Source organism: Rousettus aegyptiacus, unplaced genomic scaffold (genome assembly GCF_014176215.1).
Source record: "Rousettus aegyptiacus isolate mRouAeg1 unplaced genomic scaffold, mRouAeg1.p scaffold_m13_p_4, whole genome shotgun sequence".
Classification (NCBI taxonomy): Eukaryota; Metazoa; Chordata; class Mammalia; order Chiroptera; family Pteropodidae; genus Rousettus; species Rousettus aegyptiacus.
Window position 1 is genome coordinate 52,312,627 of NW_023416307.1, and position 21,236 is coordinate 52,333,862.

General features: G+C 45.6%; 1 protein-coding gene across 9 annotated transcripts in view; it reads right to left on the bottom strand.

The window, feature by feature from the left end:
- Nucleotides 1-19,970, bottom strand: part of KALRN (kalirin RhoGEF kinase) — a 592,295-nt gene extending 572,325 nt beyond the window's left edge. For 5 of the 9 annotated variants that reach the window (XM_036219576.1, XM_036219573.1, XM_036219571.1 and 2 more), the window contains exon 1: nt 19,447-19,970. In XM_036219576.1, coding sequence (XP_036075469.1) covers nt 19,447-19,519 — 73 coding nt within the window. In that variant the 5' untranslated portion in view covers nt 19,520-19,970. The remainder of the gene's footprint in view (nt 1-19,446) is intronic. The other 4 variants (XM_036219574.1, XM_036219579.1, XM_036219578.1 and 1 more) reach the window with 2 other exon arrangements.
- Between the last annotated feature and the right edge of the window lie 1,266 nt (nt 19,971-21,236).

Sequence of the window (21,236 nt, forward strand, 5' to 3'; positions counted from 1 at the left end):
TGTAAAAGTTTTTGGCCGATGGAATCCAAACCTCCCCCCATAAAAAGTAAATGTTACACCAGATAATGTGGAAATTTGGTATTTTACCCTTTGGGATGGGAAATTCACCAGCCTTCTTTCTGAAACTTCCAAGAGTCCTGAAGGTTAGTGGACTCTTAGAGCTACATTCAACTAGACTACAGACAATAGAGACTATAGAGAAACTCTGCTTGGAATTATGGATAATCATAACACACAAAGTTGAACTTCAAATTAATAAATGATCATCGGGACTCCCAAAATTCCAGGTTATAGGAAAAGAATACACAACCATTCTCAGAGAGACTTTATCATACATCTCACAAAGCTCCTACAGCAGACACACAAATCAGTTCATCAGTGGACAGCAGAGCCTAGACCACCGTGCTGTACACAGGTCGGCTGACCAGTGGTTCCAACTGTGGGAAATACAGTCTGAAAGTCCCTGTTCTGGTGTCTGGAGTCAGGTGCGATGTGGTAAGCCTGCCTGTCTTGGCGCTGAGAAGCTAGGGTCTACCACTAGGGAAAGGCCTGAGGTGTCCCTTCCGAGGGTCCACCAAAGCCCGCAGAGAAGCATCAGAACTGGGGCTGACAGAAAAACAACACCAGATCTCTGAAGCTTTCATAGCAGTCAGGTGGAGAAGGACAGTCAGTATGTTCTCCATTTGCTTCCAGAGGCTTCTACAACATTTTAAATAAAGCAGTAACAGGAAGATGTGACATAGGAGAGGAAATGGTACCACAGCTGATGCTGAAAAGACTCAGATCTTATATGCAGCTATCTCTGTCCAGCCTCAAATTTTCCTGTTGCCTAGGGACAGTCACAAAGCATGCTGGGAAGAACAGCTAGGGTATCCAGGTGCAAGCTCTGTGGGTTATCTAGGCCAATTCTTGACCCAAGCCTGACTTTACTCGTCTATCTGAGCTTGCGTTTGGCTAGCAGCCTGGGGATTTCCCCATTTTGCACAAGACAGACATTCTCCCTGGGAAGGGAAAAATTAATTCGACATAAGCAATCAATCCCACTGGAATGTTTGCGCACACGGAGCCAAGCAGAAATGGATCCTAAAGGGAGCACTTCTGGGAGGTGATGGGAATTTTAATGCTGAAAAATGATACTGTGTCAAGAACCTAGTATGATGGAAGAAGCACAAACATTTGCATCTAAAGCATAAGAAACATCATTGCATGCACACGAGCACACATATACACACCCAGGAGTGCGGACTTGCTGTCTTCATGGGAAAAGATGTCTGGGTATATAATTATCCAGCCTTCAGTTACTCTGTTTATGTTTTGTATTCAAAATGTTTGAAGAGGTTGAAGACTAGAGCAGTGCTAACCCCGTTTCCAGTAGAAAGCTACAGTAGCTTGTGAAATGCTGCTATCGTTCCAATGTGATTTCTGTGGTGCCAGGCTTGGTAAAAGCACCATCACCCTTTACCCACAATCCGAGTCAAAAATCCAGAGATTACCTGAGACTTCACCTCTCCTTCAACCTCCACAATTAACCACACGTGAAATCCTATAGACTCCATTGCCATTACATTTCCTGTAACAACCACTACCTTTCAGTAGGTTTCCTAACAGGAATTCTTATCTCTAATTTTGCCCCTTCTGACACTATGCTATTCTTTTTGAATTATAGTTTTCATCCCATCACTGCAACCCTTTATGACTCCCCACTGCTAACAGGATAAAATCCAATCCCGGAATATGAAAATCCGAGATTTCATATGCACCTCCAGTCTCTCTCACCCTACAAACTCTAATTCTCCGTGATCTCACACAACTCTCTGACTTTGCCCGCCCTTCTCCCTCTGCCAGGAATGCCACCCCCCACCTGTCATTCTGGATAATGAGCTCATCTTCCAAAAGCCATTCAAGCATCTCCCACTCTATGACTACCACTACATCTGCCAAGATCAGCTTCACCACTCCCTCATCTATGCCTCTGCCTTCCACTAGCGTAATTATATCATATACCTGGAATGCTTTAATGTACGTTTAAAAAATCTGTTGTTTCCTTCTATCAAAGCGTGAGTTCTCCGAAGGTCTAGAGAATGTGAGAGCGCTGGAGTTCTAGGTAGAAGGAAACATAAAAGAATGCCAGGAGAGCAGTCTGATTACTCAGTGTCTCCTTTTGAGATGATGTGGCTGGGCTGGGTTTGCACATGCCCTAGGAGATGAAGATTTGGAGTTGCTTTCACTATCTTCTCAATCTGACTCAAAAGAAGAAAAGGTAAAGGACACGAGCTGGCAGGAAGATCAATAAGTGAGTCCTCACTGTGCCTTGGGAGAGCTGGCGGAGCAGCTCTGATGGGGCCCTGATGAAGGCATTATCTAGGGTGTTTAGGCACACCCCTAATTGCAGACTTCAGATCCAAAGGAACAGGTGGAGGAAACAGGCTTTTCAACACAGGCCCAGAAATCCCAGAAACTTGGTCCTTCTTTTAAAATATTCTAAGGGCCAAAATAGTTTGAAGCCATTGTTAACCATCGGAATGATTCTCCTCAAGGGAATTAGAGCCCATCTTCATCAAGCAAGAATGTGGGGTCACCTATGAGCTCTGGCATTAGGGGTTCTGGCCAAGCAGCCTTGAGCCGAAGAAACAAAAGGCCTCAGAAGAATGAAAAGTCTTCAGAGAACCAGGTCATAAAGATCTTGAGACCACTTACCACCTGGTTTCTGTCCCAGCTGACTTTACTGTTTGTCCACTTAGCTCAGAATGTTGCAGATGGAGGTGTGTTTGAGGCCACGTAGCTCAACTCTCATCAGTCTCAGAGAGAGATAAAGAGATTGGACCAAGCTTATCAATAGCAACACCATTTTCCTGACACCCTGACCACTGCTCTTTCCACTTGAACCCAGCCATCTGGCACCATCACTTACCTGCTTTTTATTTTTGCTCCGTACTTTCCTGGCCTGTCTGGTTTGCCAGTTTCCCAGTCTCTACCACCTTCACAGGAAATAGTATTCCCATTTTCCCTGGTCAAACTAGAAACACTGCTCATAGCTACCAGGGCTTTTTGAGCCCCAGAGCCCTGTAGTGAGACAGTGTGTAAAACACACAAGTTTTCCTGTGTTAAAAGAAGTGAAAGAATTTTGGTTAAAAACAACAGCAAACAAATAACTCCACCACAGAAGCAGAGCAACTATCCTAAGCTGGACTTCATTTTCCTATTTATCTATTATTGATTTAAATTGATCTTATTCACCATGTCCTTTCTATAAAATACATAGACGTGTTCATGAAAACCTAGACTAATGCTAAAGGCATTAGCTCTATTTGGAAAAAGCAAAACTGACTGGAACTGGTCATTTTAAGAGGCTGAAGAGACTCGGAAAGCAGATCTTAGCCAGGTAAGGGGGAAACCAGACTCATTAAAGGTCCCTAACTCAAATGTTAGTCATATTTACCAGACCAAAATGCCAACCTCTTGGAAAGTAGGATTCAGCAGTTCAGTTCTGTATGTAACACATCACCATCCCAATGCCCTCCTAAGGCTAGGAGCTCCTTGGAGACAGAGGCTGTGCCATACTTCCCTCTTACATCACATTACAGTGCATGGGATATAAGAAGTGCTCACTAAATGCTCGCCTACAGAATCAACACCACCACACTTTTGCGTGTTTACATACACATAAACACATAAAGTGTATATAGATGGAATCTCAATAAAGGCAACTTAGAAGCCTCGTTTCTAAACCTTTCCCCTCCACCCAAGTTATTGCTTTAACTAAGGTAATACTTTTAAAAATATAATGCACTTTTCTTTTTTGCATGTCCTTACATCTATTTAATCCCTCCCTTATTCTGCCAGAAGCATCTATTTTGCCTCAGAGCCGTTTAGGATAGTTAACAGCAGCAGGAAAGAGAAAGAGCCAATGTTCAGCTCTTGCCATGCAGAACAGGATTTTTTTAGTATGTAGCTTAAATTCTCAAGATTCCATTAACATATCAAGATGCAGAATGGATGAACCTGACCATGAGATTACTTTAAACTAGAGGTAGCGTGTACTCAGGATGCGACAGAAGGAAGATCCTTGCCATGATAGAAGGAGGGAAAACCCTCTCCTTCAAGCACCGATGGAACACAGGTAATTTTTAGTCTACAAAACCAGAAACCAGGGGCTCAGTCTCCTCCTATATACCCATCTGAAGGACCAACCAGTGTTTGGGGAATGGGGGAGGGCTGCTTTAGAATATAACAACCCAGTAGGTGTGAAAACACCTGAGAATTCTAAGTCCACTCATGAGGAGGCTGTGGGCCTCTGGGAGAATGCCTACCATTCAGTCATGCACCACAGTCCACACCGTGTGGAGGTGAGGCAGTGAAAACACAGCACTGGCCAAGGTGGGTATCTAGTTGGGTGTGCTAGATGCATAGTTTCTGCCTTCTCACAACTGGTCCTGAATAAGCTGGGGATCCACATATTTCTTCATTCCCTAATGATGGAACTCAGAGATGCTCAGAGAGTCAGTGAACAGGCAAAGGCCTGGGGTCAGAACTAAGAGGCCTCCATGTGCAGGGACATTGACCCCATAGGTAAACAGTCAAGGCATGAAATAGTAGTGCTGGATATCAGCAAACGACAGTACAAGAATCAGACCAGACCAGCTCCCATAAAGACCAGGGGAGTCCAGCCATCATTCTGTGTGGCTCGAGTACCCTTCTCCCCTCACCCCACCACAAGTTCACGTGTGCGCCATTACACAGACCCCATTCTGAAGAGAAGTGGAAGAACAGGAGAAAATCTGAGTGGCTGAAAAAATTACCTGAAAGAAATAGTCATCCAAAAAGACTGATCCAGAAAAAAATTTAAAAAAATAAAAAATAAACCCTGATATACTACAAACTAGCCAAGTTGGTGTGGGGGCTCATGAAAAAGATTAATAGCTCCACATTATAAAATGTTAAAAGTAGTATTTTCTTTGCACATCTGGGCAGTAAGAAATAAGTGGGAGACTAAGTTACACTGTCACCCATCAGAAAGAAACGCTCGGCTGTTCTGGGCAGTTAAAGAGCCACTCTTCCAGTCTCGTACATACAACTCTTCCTAAAGCAAATGGAACATATCATGAAACATTTCACTCCATCCCTAGTGCTGCCAATTTCCTACCAGACATGAAAAAAATTTAGTCCTCAAATGCAGTTTGTGGCTGTCACTCCCATCTGAGTCCCCTATCTCAGCTTTCAACCACACTCAGAACTGAGGGAGACCCCAGAGAAAGGCAGCTGACAAAAATCCTTTCATTTAGTAAGGAATTTTGTTTGCCCAAAGCATTTTTCTTCTATTATCTCTCTTTATCTCATACTATTCCTATGAGGTATGGCAGGGTAAGTATGTTTACCTCTTTCTTTAGATGAGGAAAAAGAGGTTCCATCTGTAAGAAGAGACATGTTAACTGGCTAGGCCAAGTCACAGAGCTAATTAGTGGTGGGTAGAATTGGAAACCAAGGTCTCCTGAATCACATCATTGGATTTTTCTAGCTAAACACAGACTATGGCTTTTGCACACATAACCTAAAGCACTACCATACCTGTGGTATTGGAATAAACTTTCACTCAAGCCCACAGAGCACGTGGCTTTTTTTTTTTTTGACTAATTGTGACTGCAAATTTGGCTCCTGAATCACTTAAAGACACAGCAAAAGAAGTCAAAAATGGCTTCTACCATTTATTTAAATGTCACTAACAAAAGCATCCTTAAACATTACACAAAAAGTTATCCTCTAGAGAACAGGGACTGGCTGTTCTCCCTCTCTACAGAGGATAAAAGCAGAGGAAACATCCTGAACCTACAGTGTCCTACAGTCACCTTTGAAAAGGATCAAATAATGGGTGACCCTTCTTGCTACTCTTTGGACCAAATAATGCCCCAGAACAAACTAGTCCACAGAAAAGCCAGGTTATAAATACTCATTTTTTAACCATTAGGAGAATGGTTAAAAAAAAATATGACACATCCACACAACAGAACATAACACAACTCTTACGTCAAATAAGGCAGAGTTATATGTACTGACATAATTATAAAGTGATAAAAGCAAGTTGCAGGAAAACAGGTATAGCATGATTCCTTTTCTGTTCAATAAAATAAAAACGAAAGCTACTCATTTGTATAAACATGTACATACAACGGGTACATATATCTATTGAATTAACACCAGGGAAGAAGGAGAAAGAATTCACTTTTGACGTAGATCCTGCACTTCTTTTTTGTGTAAATATTTTTTACAACAATAAGTGTCAATGCCTTTACCCTTCCAATCAACCAATGACTCCTCTGTCTTTCCACATGTTTCCCATATAAAGGTTACTTGGCTTATAACAGTCTTACTTTGCTTAATAGATGTGTGTATACTGGTGTATTATGCATTTAAATTAAATGGAAAAATGGCTTCATTAGGAAAAGTCTACACCGCACCACCAAATTTCTTTTTCAATTTAATTCAACGATCAAAATATAAACCATGGATCAAGGAAGAGAGTACATATAGGATATAAGACCAAAAAGAAATATCTCAAATTAACAAACAGGGGTTCTCTCTGAATGATGGGATCACAGTGGCTTTTCTATCCTTTATACTTGGCCATATTTTCCAAATGCTCTACAGTGAGCCAGTATTAATTTTTTAATTTAAAAAAAAATAGCTTTTAGGATAAAAAATAAATGTTCTAGGAAAGTATACCAAAAATCAAATCTCTCTAAATGAAATCTTGTTTACCACTTAAATTATCTTTTAGCTTACAGACAACGAATACGTAGTAAATAAATCAATGAATGAGTAAAATTCCCTTTCTGATTGATCTTCAATTTTTCCTTATATAAGCCCTCTCCAATAAAACAAGACCATAAACTCTTCAGATACAAAGACCATTGTTACCCATCTTTAACAGCCCTCAGTATCTGGCACAATACTAAGCACATGGCAGACACTCACTCAGTATTGGTCCATTTGTATGTTTGAACTTTTCTGTGTGTTTTTGTGAAAGAGTGTCTCTTTACTTTTCCAGTGCCTGTGAAATATGTGAATATTTGTAAGCAAGCGACAAAAGGGGTCTCCTCCAATTCATCCGGGATCAATAAGAGTTGCACGCTACATTTCATAGTCAATATTGATTCCATAGGCCTTTTTGTTTGAGGTAGAATCGTCTGTCCACAAAAAAATGATTCATTTCCTTAGCAACGTTTCATTATAAAACTCCCAAATGGCCTACATACCAATAAATAGCTCTTTTAAAAATATCAAGCCAACAAATACTAATCAAGCAAGTGTACCTGCAAGGCGCTGAACTGGGTGTTAAGAAGAATACAGACAAGTCCAAAACAAATGAGCGTATAGCCTGCTTGGGGAAACCAGACATGACCACTTTCCAAGGTAGGGCCTCCAAAAGGCCCTTGAGCTATCAATGCTCAGGAAGGTTTTAAGAAGAGGTTGGTGTGCAAACAAATCTGGTGCACACCTCATCTCCACCCTGGACATCTTGGCCAAGTCAACACCCAAGAACTCAAGAGTCCACAGTTTCACCTCCTCCCCAGAGCCTCCAGGCCTGAGCAAGATGCAGAAGCCTGCATACCGGGCCCGCTCTGAACTCAACCAGACAGATCATTCATGTTCAAAGACTGTTCTCTCTCTGGAAAACAAGAAACAAAAAATTTCGCTGGACCTGATAACTTTTTTAATTGTTTTACTGAAGTGTAATTGCATGCATAAAATTGTACATATAAGTCTAAGGCTCACTGACATGTCATAAACAGAGCACACCTATAATCAAGGAACAGGACACTACCAGTACTCTGAAAATGTCTTTTCCATTACCATTTTATTTTTCCCCTTACTCCTACGGCCAAAGTTCTGGATCTGTATTCATTTTCACCATCTCATTTATTTCAGCCTAAGCAACCCCTCTTCAGTGTCCTTCCCACACCCATCCAGGTAAGGCTGTCAATCTTTCCTCTACACTCTCAACGTACAGTATGCGATCCTTTCGTGGCATGTATTACTACATTGCAATCATCTGCTTATTTGTCAGGCAATCCCACTAGGCTGTTACCCTCTATGTGGAAAAGATTATTTCTGTCTTGTTTGTGTACCCCAGAGCCTAGCATTTAGTAGGTGCACAGCTTGTGTTTGATACTTGAATGAATGAACACAGGAATAAAGAGAACCATTCACTTAAATCTAGTACTCTGCTGAAACTGATCAGTTCTTTGCCCAGTTCTTAACAAAAGTAATAGTGATATTTAGTTGTCAAAATTCAGTGGTTGGGATCATGAAGAATGACTAGAAAGTTGTACCGTTCAAATATTTGGTTACGCATTCTCTTTATACCCAAATATCTGAGCGTATTCTGTGCCAATGCACAGGGGTACAAAGAGACTTAATATCTCGCACCTACCTTCCAAATTAAAGTGTGACATCACTCCCATTGGTGTTCTGTCCTGCCATGGCCACACACGAACATGGAGTCCTGCCAGTCTTTTTCCCCAACTGCTCCTGGAGCTAGCTACTCCTCCCTCTCCCCACAGCCTCCTCTCTAGGGCAGTAAGAAGTCAGAGACAGGAATCCCCCTGGAGCTCCAGACCCCTCCTCCTAGCCCCCTTTTGTGATATCCAATTAACCATCTGCCGGTCTCTGGGGTCTCCGTCTAGGCCCACAGTCCAGCTGCCAACTCAGTACTGTTCTTCCCCACCCCCACCCCCAAGACATACATGCCCATTGTCCCTGGGCCACAGGGTAAGAATGTAAAAGGCAGAGATGTTAGTCACATTCCCAGTCCCTGTCTGCTCTGCCTGAAATAATGAACTGCAAACTTAAAAATTATATTCCTACCTATCTCTGCACTGTTACAGAAGGAAGGAAGGGTGGGAGGGAGGAGGGGAGCGGGAATGAAAACCATTGAAGCATCATAATTTTCATGATTTGGAAAGCAGAGATTCATCTAATTGGTAATATGATTACAATATATATATGGAATAATGATACTAGAAATATATCATATAATCATATTACTAGTATGAAATCTCACTTCTATTAATATTTATGATATAACTATATAACAATATACAATATATGTACAAACATCAAGCAATCCTGAAAGGTACCCATTTTACAGATGAAGAAACTGATGGTCAGAGAGGTTGTAACTTGAATAATATCACACAGGTAGTAAGTTTCTGTTCTAAAATTCTATGATTCTCAGACTGAGCTACACCTAAGAAAACTCCCACCTCCTTCTACTCTAGGAAATATAAGCCCAGTCCCCACCACAGCCCACCTTTTGGCAATGGCAGCCCCCAGATTTCTACTCCCCATCCCCATCTGAAGGGCCATGTCAGATCCTTGAGGAGCCTTTGAGGAAATGGAGCTTTTCACTTAATGACAGTTTTTGGGTTTGCCTCTAAAAGGAGAGTTAAGAGTCCAGTCCGAGGGAGTGTTTTGGGGCCAATGCTCACTGGCATCTTCCCTCTTGTGTGAGGGGTTCCTCTACATGGAGAAGCATGAGCAAGAGGCTCCTCCGTGATCCCTATTCTGTTTTCCCACTCTTCTAGAACTTCAAGAAGCATTAAGGAACTGGAATTCAGGTCCCATTCCTGGGAGATACAGTACATGATAGCCAGGCAGGGACTCCTCCCCAGAAGGCTGCTCCCAACACCCTCTTGTCTGAGTCCCCCACTCTCCTGTCCCCGCTCACCCTCTATCCCACTAACTTGCCTTTCTGATTCACATTCTGTAAGAGGTAATTCTGCAGACCCCACTATATAGCCTGGAGCAAATCCCACCTCAGCCTGCAAAAGGAAGCCAACAGCATTTCTAAAAGAATTGCTAATTTGAGATCTCCTGGACTTCTTTTCATCTTCTCTGTATAAGTGAATTCTAGGGCCACGTCAACCTAGCTCAACCTTTTCACAACTACCCTCAGCTTATACCACCCTCCCCACGCATGGCACCAAAACCCCTGAATCTCTAAGCAAGCTGATGCTCTCTCTACCAGAACTGTGGATCAGGCACACTATACTCTCAGCTGAGGTCCTTGCAGGACAGCTACTTTACTAAAGTCTGCCTCCCCGCAGAATGCTCCCCTAGCTCAAAGCTCACCCTACAGCTGACATTGAGATCCACCCCTTAAGGCTCATTCAAAACTTTCCTCTATCGATTGCTCCCCTTTCTCCTAAACATCCATTCCTTCTCTCATGCCTGCCTTCTCCCGCCTCCCCAACCTCTAGATATTCATATATCTTCTCTACCTAAAAAAAGACTCCCCTTAACTCTGCTATCCATCTCCAACTACCTTACTATTTTTAACCTTCCCTTCACAGTCAAACCCCTTCCAAAGAGTCATCTATATGCACTCCCACCACTTCCTCCCTATCCACTCACTCCTCATTCCCCCTGCAATTCGAATTCTACCTCCTATACATAATTTCAAAAGTTACCAATGATCTCCCAATTTCCAGAACCAAGGGAGTCTGCTCAGTCCGCTCTCCCTCAACCTCTCTACAGCATTAGGCTCTGTTGATGACCTGTTTTTCTGCTCTGGCCTGGTTCTCCTTCAGCCTTTCACTTGAGTCTACAGCTCTGTCCTTGGCCCTCTGCCCTTAAGTCTATCTATGTTTTTCATTTATTATCTCATCTATTCTGATAGCTCCAGCCACGGCTTCTTACGGATGTCTCCCAAATCTATATTTCCGACTCTGGCCTCCCTCCAAAGCTCCAGACTCTCTTCGTAATCCACCTACGGAATCAAACACCTCCCTTAGCTATTTCACTGACACCTGAAATGCAACATGTCCCAAAGTAAATTCCCAAATCCTCTCTCTCCTCCTGCCTCCCCACAGCTGCTTGTCCTCATCCTAACTCCTGATACTCATTTAGGGGATACCCATCCTCCCAGTCACCCAGGCTCTAAGCTTTGGAGCAATCTTTGATTTCCTTGACATTTCTATATCCAAGTTGCCAAGTCCTATAAACTCTACCTCCATGAGGTCTCTCACATATCCATCCCCTCCTCTCCATTTCCACCATGGCACCTCAAGTTCTGACCCTCCTTACCTATCACAGTGGTCTCCTAATCCTGCACTGGCCAGGAGTACCTCTCCAACTCTAGTAGACAGAGTGGCCAGATTTATCTTCTTGATGTCATCACCCCATTCAGAATACTTTAGCAAACTGAAAGACCAAATTCTTTGGCCTGCCACTCAAAGTCCTTTATGATCCAGGAGCCCAGCAAATGTTGATAAATGAAGCAATCAGTCGACCTGGTCCCCACTGCCTTCTGAGTTTTATCTCCCATTGATCCTCCACCTGCATCCTCTGAGTCATGTAAACTGGACCAATTACGGCCCCAAATATGTCATGGATGTTCACATCTCCTTCTAACACTCATCCAACCTGGAAACAACACTTTTCAATCCAAATCCTACCCATCCTTCAAGTCTCAGCTCGAGAAGTAACCACTTCCTCAAGATTTCACCTTATCTACCACTTTTCACTCCCACCTGTTGACTCTTCATGTTTTCCAGCTAATGTCCAGCTCCTTTCTAATAATGTTGTGGGACTGAAGGAAAGATGAAGCTAATTCTCCAATAGTTTCTTCTTTGCTTCCCTTAATTAATTCCTCTGTCCTACCAGTTGATTCTTCCAGTTTCCTCGCTCTTCAGCAGACATGATTTCAAGCAGCTCTATTGATCCAACAGCCCTGTGGCTGTCAATCATTTCCTAGTTATTTTGCTGCCAGTCATTCACACACAAAGGAATGGCAGGAGGAGTCTGAACTGCATGCAGACAGAGAAGGAGCAGGAAGGGACTGATTCACTGCACCCACCTGAGGCTTGGCAGAAGAAAGAACTCTATTCTTGCCAGGTTCCTCCAGATGGCATGGAGCCAGGGCCTGGGGGCTGGCATTTTTATACTTTTGTGAGGGAGAAAATAGGAGTGCCCTGCGTGTGCAAAAAGGATGCCTCATCCAGTCCCATGGAAAACAAAATTAAGAAAGATTGCTCTCTTCCTGGGCTGGAAAGGTCCCATGGAGGTCAGATTAAATAAAATAGCACTTGTCAGAAGAGGCACTTAGAGTAATAGAATGTTCGATTTGGAAGGAACTATCTACATATATTTGGATAGAACTATACAACTTATAAAGACCTTTCACATACAGTATCTTATTTGAGTCTCTCAATAGCCCTACAGCAGGGAGGGGTATTATCCTCATCTTGCGAAATGTTAAAGTCACTTGTCCTAATCATTTAGATAAGTAGAGAGCAAAGAGGAGTGTTTACCTCCTGCTCTCTTGTCTGACCTTCTTAGCCTTCTTCCCAGGCTTCTTTTTCCTTCCTTTCCCACCCCTTAATCCAAGTGCTCCCTGAGGGGGTAGTACATTTGTATCCATTTCCCTTTCTGTTCTTTATTCTTTCTTGTATGGATAAGTATTTGTCAAGCGAATCCTTAAATGACTGAATGAAAGAGAGCTGAGGCCCAAACCCTAGCCTTCTGCTTCCACAGACAGGCTCCCTACGCTCCCATCAGACCGCCTCTCTGGCACCCTCTCCCACCCAATGTCAGAAGCCCTGCATAGCACCCATTCGAGAGAGATCCCCCAGCCTCTGCCCTATCACATTCACTTAACAAATTAAAACAGCAGGAAGAACGAGAACAGCCAGGAGTTCTTGTGCTCCTACTGTGTGTTGGAAACTGCTAAATGCTTTTTACACATTTTTTCCTATTTAATCCTCTCAATCTGTAAAGCATTATTAGTCCCATTTTGCAGAAGACTAAGGATTGAGAGAAATTAAATAATTTACCTAGGAACCTACTCCTAGTTAGCACTGAGACTATCTTATACAAAACCCATGATTTCCGACGACACAAGGTTTCTCGACCTCAGCACTACTGACATTTTGAGACTGGATAATTCTTTATTGTCCTGTGCATTATAAGATGTTTAACAGGACCCTAGACCTCTACCCACTACATACCTGTAGCAACCCCCCTCCCTGAGTTGCAACAACCAAAAAAAAAAAAATGTCTTCATACAATGACAAATGTTCCCTGGGGGACAAAACTGCTCCCAGTTGAGAACCACTGGACTACACCATTCTGTCTCCAGAAGTAAACTGCCAAATTCCAGAAAGAACTTTGAAAAGTAAAACGTTCATTCTCCAACTTCTAAAAAGGACCCCTAGTTTACCTGTTCTCGTGTTTTACTCATATTTACAGTAAGTTTTCTTACGTCTCATTTAATTTCTCTCTGTAGCTTCAGTTTACTCCAACACCTCTTTCATCTCACAGAGGATTACCAAATACAATTGGACAGAATGTGCCAATAATAAGAGTTATTGATGACTGATAGCAAAAGAAGGAAGCAAAGCCTCCCAAACCTAACGGAGATACACCTGGATGTCATTGATACGTTCTAAAACATATTAAATGTGTAAATAGCCTCTATAAGCACAATATTGGAGATATTATAACAATTCCCCTCCAGAAGAACAAAGTTATCTTGGTACTTTCAGATAAGATCCTGGAAGATGGTGTGACCAAAGCCCTATTCATGATGAGTGGAAGTGGAGTAGAATCAAGAAGAAAAAACAAACACTGAATTAAGCATCATGTTTATATTCTGGAGCACCAAGCACAATGTCAAAAAGAGACGCTTTCTTTGTTGCAAGACAGCTCACGATGTAGAAATCTCTCCCCTTTAGGTGCTTGCCAATGCACAGACAGGGTGGCGATATTTACTCAAAGAATTCCATGCAAACAGGCTGTTATTCCCAAATCTCCCTTCTCTATGATCTGGACATGATGATGTCCAGTTCCTCTATGTAGGTAGGAAGAAGCTATTATTATCTGAGGGAAAAGTTTAAAGACTCATACAGCAAATACAAATATACCCCCACCTAGATTCCACAACTGCTTATGTTTGGCCATGTTTGCTTTATCTGTATTGGAAAAGGTGGTTTTGTTTTTTGTTGTTGTTTTGTTGCTTTTAATGAATCACAAGCTTTTTAAAAGACCTTTTACTTTACCTCCAAAGAACAAATAACTTCAATAGTAGAGACAAGCCCTACATGTATGAAAAGGGGGAGGGGGAAACAATATAATACCACTAATGAAGTGAGACAATGAGTACGGACAAGTGTTTTAGGAATTTGGAGGAGAGAGTTAGTCTTGTGAGTTGTGAAAGCTCCCGAAAGAAGGTTGGGGCTTAAGTCTTGAAGAATGAGTTGAATTTCGGAGCGTGGGGGTGCCAGGGTGGATGATTCAGAACGTGAGTCAAGGTACTCTTGGACAGTGAGAAGAGCACCAGGCTGGAGCTGAGCTGTGAAGTACAGACTTGATCCTGAAGGCGCACAGGAGGCCCTGAAGGTCCATAGATTAGGTGGTGGTGTGATGTCATTAATGCAATCTACCTTGTGAAGTGCAATGTGCCTGCGGCTACCGATTTGGAGTAGATTCCAAAAGACAAAATTGAAGGCCACTGAAGGAGTCTGTAAGTTGCAAGGTGGGCCCTGGCCTAGGGTAGAGGCCCTGCGGCTGAACAGCAAGGGCTATGAAAGATAATTCAAACGGACTTGTCAGAGGAGCGACTCCTCACAGCACTAAGGTTTGAAATATCACGACTGAGAGAGGGGCATGGCACTTACAGAATTAAAGAAGGCAAGAACAGAAGCTTGTTTGGGGAGTTGGAAAGACAATGCAGAGTTGAATTTGAGGCTGGCTGAAGTCCAAGTAACAACAAACACTCCAGTTGAAAAAGTGATGAGAAAGAGGTATGGGGGTGGGGGGGAAGTAGAGAGAAAACTTGAGCTACGAATGAGGCTAATACAAAAGTGCATTCCATAAAAACCTGTATAGTCACTACAGGAGAACCAGATTTAGCTCTGAGCTTTATCACAATCAAGGTTATAGCATTTATTATACTTACCAATTTTGTCTCCTTTAACTAGGTTGCTCCATAAGGATAGTTTTTTGTTCTTGTTTTTGTTTTGTTTTTACTTTGTGGTTTTATTTTTCACTGATATAGCACCAGCACCTGAAACTTTGCATGATGCACAACATGTGCTTAAAAACTATTTGTTGAATAAAAGAATGAATAAATTATAAAAAAAATGTCTGGACTCACAGGACAAGGCTCACCAGGAAGACAGAGGTAGAAGGTATTTCCACATCAACCTCTTAAAGTAATTCCACTTCAATCTCTTTTAGCTTATCCTCTTGTTTTCCTCTGAGGTTTCTTCTCTGTCACCAAAGCTAAGCTCTTGTTTTTGTTAGAGAATCTATTCTTTCTCACCTCTTCAGTTTTTTCTACCCATATACTTCTCCCCTTGGCCTCCAAACCTGTTAATGACTTTGGCAAAAAAATACCGAAAACTCCTTTTCTTGATGCTAACATCCCCTTTGGACTAGCACCCAACCTCTTTTTCTTTTCACTGATACTCCCCGAGTAACTGCTTCCTACCCAGCACCCCAAATCCCTATTCTGAATGCCTCTTCTAATACTGTGCTCCCAACAGTTCCCAGTGGCCTTCTTCTTATCATATCCAGTGACAGTGACCCAGCGCTCCTCCTGCTCAATCTGTCTGTAGCTTGTCATCACATCAGAATCCACGCTTGACTACCTGGCATCTCCAGGATCAAGTCTCCTTTCCTGCCACTACCTAAATAAGGGTATCTCCCCCAAATTCAAACTTTAGCCCTTCCCCACTTTCCTCCAGGCCCTCCCTCTGAGAGCAAACACAGTTGCAAAGCTTCGGTTGCTTCCGCTTTGCCAACCCTAACCTCCTGCCTATGCTCCTATCCTGAGTCCCACATTTCTCATAAAACAACTCCCCCTAGACGTTCCTCAGTCACCTCCAGTTCTCCACATCTGAAGCTAACAACGATACCTGCCAAACCGGCTCCTGTCTTCAATCAGACTCCGTCAGTCGGGACACTGTCAGTCCTCTACACTCAACCAAGGCACAACTGTCTCCTTATGGGCTTAATTTTCTTAACCCCCACCCCCAACTAGTTTGTCAATAAATCCCCACATTTCTGCCTTTGATAATGTTTCTCAGTGTTGTCCTTAACTCTGCATTCTTTCTGCCACCAACCTAGACCAAGTCCCTTCCCCCTTAGCTCTGGATCACTTTTGCATCTCCCTGGATTCTTTCCCTCCTTCTCCACTTCGTCAATCGTATTACCTCCAGATTAACCTTTCCAAATACCACTTTCTTCAGGATATGCCCTTACTCAAGAATCTAAAATGACTCCCCACTGACCTTGACTAAAATCCAAACTTTTCTCTAGAGCTTCCGACACTTTCCCTACCTGGCTCTCCCTTACTTATCCAATCCTATTTCCCATACCTCCCCAACCTATACCTTCTATTCAGTCAACCCGAAATCCTCAATGGCAATGCCCCAACCTCCCTGTGCCTTTGCTCACGCTGTTCCTCCCACTCCCCATCCCCATTATTCATTCAAGGGTGACCCTTGGTTCCACTCCTCTGTAGTTGTCAACTGTTTATACTATAACACAATAATGTTTAGCAATTAATCTCTGAGCAATAATCGTCAATCTTCTTTGAAAAGTTCTTCAAAGGCAGAAACCACTTTGAATATTTAGTTTGCATTCCATAGCATCCTGTATGGCAGAAGGCTCCTAGTAGGAGTTGAAAAGTCCTTGTTGATTTTTCTATTCCAGTTGGTTTCTAGTCACAGTTCTGAGCTTCCATATATCCCCTTCTCTACCTCAAAACCATGATCAATAAAATTATTGAGACACACTTTCCAGACTTGGAACAGAGAATTCTCAGAAAGACGATATGGAATCCATTAATCTCTAAAAGTAGTGAGCTGGGGTGTGTGCCTGTGTGTGTGTATGTCCATGTGTATGCAGGGAAGTAAGATTTAGCTTAATCAGTTGGTCAAGAGAACTGAAATACCAAAGTAATCAGAAGATGACAAGTAAGGAACCAAAATGACAGAATTATTCGAAACATTCTTAATTAAAGCCACAGTGTGCCAGGATTTTGACAAAGCAATTGTCAGTCTGGTCTTTGCGCATGCAAAATTTTCCACAAGAAATAAGAGGGTAACCCTGGCACTAGGGTCTTTGAGAATTTGTTTGAAGTTTTCTCAGTCGTGCAATTGAATAAATTTATAACATCCAGCCTACTAGGTATAGTGCTATAACCCAGAGAGGAATTAGAAGGGAGAAGGTTAATAAATATGGCCTTTTCCAGGCTCAAGAAGAATTCCTAGGCTAGAGATTAAAAGGGGGTAAGATCAGGAAGCGGAGCACAGAGAGCCACAGGTTGGATGGTGGTCCCAAGAAGGACCACAGGCAGCCTGCACTCCCTCTTGCAACTTGTTATAGGTCACCAGTCATTTCCAGCCTTATGCTTTGAGGATATCACCTTTCTCTGATTTTAAATGCACATCAGACCTAGCTCCCCTTCAACAAGGCTGCCCAAGGAAGACTATCCCCAACGGGAGTCCCACAGGAGTCTGCTATTTACTCTGTGATTTGAGCCAGGGCTAGACAATGTAAGCCCCAGGTTGTGTTTTGAAAAGCTCTGAGAAAAGTAACACATTGGACCATTATAGGCCATTAACACCATTAACACTGTGTGAATTCATTTGTCAGAAATTAGCAACCCTCCAGAAAGGGAGCTCGGCTCCAATGGCCTGAGAGAGGGAATGGACGGGGAACTGGCGTTCGGATGATAGGAAAGGGAAAGGAGGAGTGGACACCAAAAGTTGAAAGTGGGATCCAGAAAGGGAAAGTGGGAAGGCTCCCACTTTAAGTTTTCCCCAGAGCTAAGAAAAGGCAGGCTTCTGACCCAGATGGGAGGCAAGAGGGGTCAGGAAGACCTGCTGCCGAATATTTCCGGATATCAATTACCCCCCAGAAAACTATACACTCAGGTCAAGACTGAGATGCTGGTTCCCCATACATACGTCAGAATCCATGCTTTGAGTCCTGGGCTGGGCTGTGTGTGTGTGTGTGTGTGTGTGTGTGTGTGTGTGTGTGTGTGTCACATAGAAGACAGAGTGAGGGGGAGAGAATGTGTATGTTGAATCGTTTCTGGGGAAAAGGAAGGAGGGAGGGAGACATGGCTAAGCCTGAGAAGCAGCAGCAGGTAACAGGGGCTCCTTTCTGCTTTCCCCAGGTCCTGGCATCGGCTCCTGTCCTCCAGCGCCTTCCCTTCGAAACCTACTAGAAAATGAACATATGGGCCAATCAAGTCTTGACTTCTAAAGCCACAAGTCTCCCCAACAAAGCACTCCACTCCCTTCCCTAGAGATGACCTCCAGGGCAAGCCAATGAGGTTAGGAAACAGATGGATGTGCAGGGAGCCTTCGGAGCTAACCTGATCCCTGACCCCACCAGTTCGTGTCCTGTAATCCAACTTAGGAAAGAGGGTAGAAGCTCAGGGGCCTCATAATTTATTGGACTCCTTGGGACAAAGATTCCAGACAAAATGGTTCCAGTTAGTGGAAGCCACGGGCAAAAGGGAGATGGGGAATCCCTAGCAATTAGAGAAAAAGGGCCACAGGTGGCGAGAGATGAGGATGGTCTGTATCTGTTCTGGGAAAGGGGCGCTGTAGTCAGGCAACAGGAGAAGCTCTAAACCTGGGGGACGGGAGGTGGCAAGGCTGCAAACGGCTGGAAAGACAGCTCTGGGGGCTCTACAAACCACAAGCAAGCAAAGATTCAGTGGGTGTGTATGAGGGGGACGCTAACTCACACTTCCAGGAATGAGTGATTCTTATGAAGAGCTCATCCGTTCCCAGAACTAGAGAAGAGGAGGACAAGAAAGAGGTCCGAGGCGCCCACCGTCCTCCTAGCGCGGTCTGCCTTTCTCAAGTCTGAGATGCTGACTTCCCACACGCACCCGGCATGACCGTCTTGGGTCCGCCCCGCTCCTGTCAGTCTGCAGCCTGCGTGACTCCGGGTCCCCAAGGCCCCTCTTTTTGCATATCAAGGCCCGGGACCCCTGGCCCGAGAACGGTTGCCAGCCCAGGGCGGCGGGAGCGGGGCTGACAGCCGCTGGGCTGCGGGGAGGGCGAGGACCGAGGGAGGGGCCGGGGACGCAGGTAGCTGGAGCCGCACGCTGCAAAGTAATCCAACATCGCCCCGGCCCGCGCTCCGGGAGAAGGCGGCGGAGGGGAGAGCCTCCCGCCTCCCCACCACGGACTCCCCCAAGTGGGATGAACGCCGAGGGGCGCGGAGATCCCAGCCCCCACCGCTCTCCGAAAGGCGACCAGCATTGCCATAACAACAAGAATCTCGGCAACTCCAGCCTGGACGAGGGGGACTGCCCCCCAACACGCACACCCCAGCAACAGTCCTCCTTTCCCAAACTTGTCCGAAACGCCGCGTCCCAGGCAGCGGCCCTGCCCCCGGCCGCCCGCGCCCTGCCCTGCCTACCTGTCCGGAAAAAGGCGTCCACGTCCGAGTCGGCTGCTCCTCCTTCCTCCGCTGCCCCCTCCAGGGGGTTCATGACTGGGGGAGGCCGTCCGCGGGCAGCCGGGGGCCGGCGGAGCCTGGGGCCGTGGGCTGCTCCGCGCCGGGTGGGCGGAGGGCGCGGGGCGCAGCGGCTGCGGCCGCGAACCCGGCGGACTCCGGGCTTCGAGGGCTGGCGGCTGGGCCGGCGGGGCTAGGGCAGAGGACGCCGAGCCTCCCTCAGGCAGAGGCGCGCGGCGGGCTGGGGGCGCCTGCCGCCGGCTCCCCCATGGCACCCCTTCCCTGGGGGCGCTGGCCGCCTGCTGTCTGGCTGGGGCTGCGGCCCGGGGCTGGGGTCCGGGCTGCCTGGGCGCCCGCTCTCCCCCAGCAGCGGCAGCTGGCTCTCCTCCTCGCCCGTCTGCCTGTCTCTATTGTTCAGCCCTGCTCGGCTCTCCTCTTATTTTTCCTCCTCCCTCCTACCCTCCCTGTTTCAACCTCCTCCCTCCCTCCCTCTCTCTCGCGCCCGCTCTCTGGCTCCCCCTCTGGCTCCCGCCGCCGCCGCCGCCGCCGCCGCCGCCTCCCCAGCTCCTCCTCCGGCTCCCGCTCCCTAGTCCCGGCCAACAATGACCCGGGCAGCGCCGAGCTGAACTGAAGCTGCAGCCCGGGCCGGGGGCTCGCGGCCGACCCCCGGCGGCGCGGACGCCTCCTTCCCGCGCAGCTCGGCGCCGGCCTCTCCGGGAGCCGAGTGCCGACCCCGGGCTATTGTTCGTGGCGGTGCTAGGCCGGCTTCCTGAGCCCTGCAGGAAAAGCCCCGCGAAGGAGGCGGCCGGGGAGGGGGCGGGGCCGCGGGGCGCACACGGGGCTCGCCCCGGGCTCTGCCGCCCCAGCGCGGCGCGCTCAGCCTCTCCCCTTGTGCCGTCGGTGCTGCGGGCCCCACCCGGCTCCCAGGTGTGTGAGGGGGACCCCCAGGCTGCTCGTCTGCCTCCAGCTCAGTCAGACCCGTCCCCAAGCCGGAATGACTTGTCCCTAGAGGCTGGACTTTTTCCTCCCCCTTCTTGACAACCCCTCTCCTGTCTTGTCTTTCTTCCCTCCTGAGCCCCTCTCGCATTTTCCTCCCTATCTCCCCATAGTTTCTCTCTTTTTTAGCTATTTTCTTCCTTTTTCCTCTTTTCAGTGCCCCCTTAAACATCTCTGCCTGTCTCTGTGACTCTTTGTCCAGTTCATTTCCCTTGCGACGTTTTCCTGCCTCTCTCCCTCCCTCTGTCACTCTGCTGTCTCTCGTTTGTCTCTGCCCTACCTTGGTACTTGGCCCGTATCTCAGCGCTTCTCTTGGACAGCTGTCAAAACTCCCTAATCCCCAGGGCTTTCTGTGTTTTGTTCTCTTCCCTCGTGTCAATGGAGAGATCCAGTTGGCCGGGGGAAAGGAGGTGTTACAGCAAGCTGAATTTCAATTAAAGAGGGGAGAGGGGCTGGAGAGGAATAGGGATGACGGCAAAAAAGAAAGCAGATGCTGTATGGGGTAATTAATGCAGTGATTGTATTGTGCCAATTGGTTTTTAAGCAATAATTAAACAATAATTAGCCAGTATTCTGTTTATAGTTCTAGTGACTGCAGAGCCTACAAAACAGGCTCTTTAGACCTGAGTACTTAATGTGGTGTGTTGGGTGGAGGGGGGAGGAGGGTTGCTGCTGCTTCATCCAGGCAGATGAAGAGACCGAAGCCGGACCTAATGTGTTAAACACTCCTAATAAGAAAACCAGGTCCTTGACTCAAG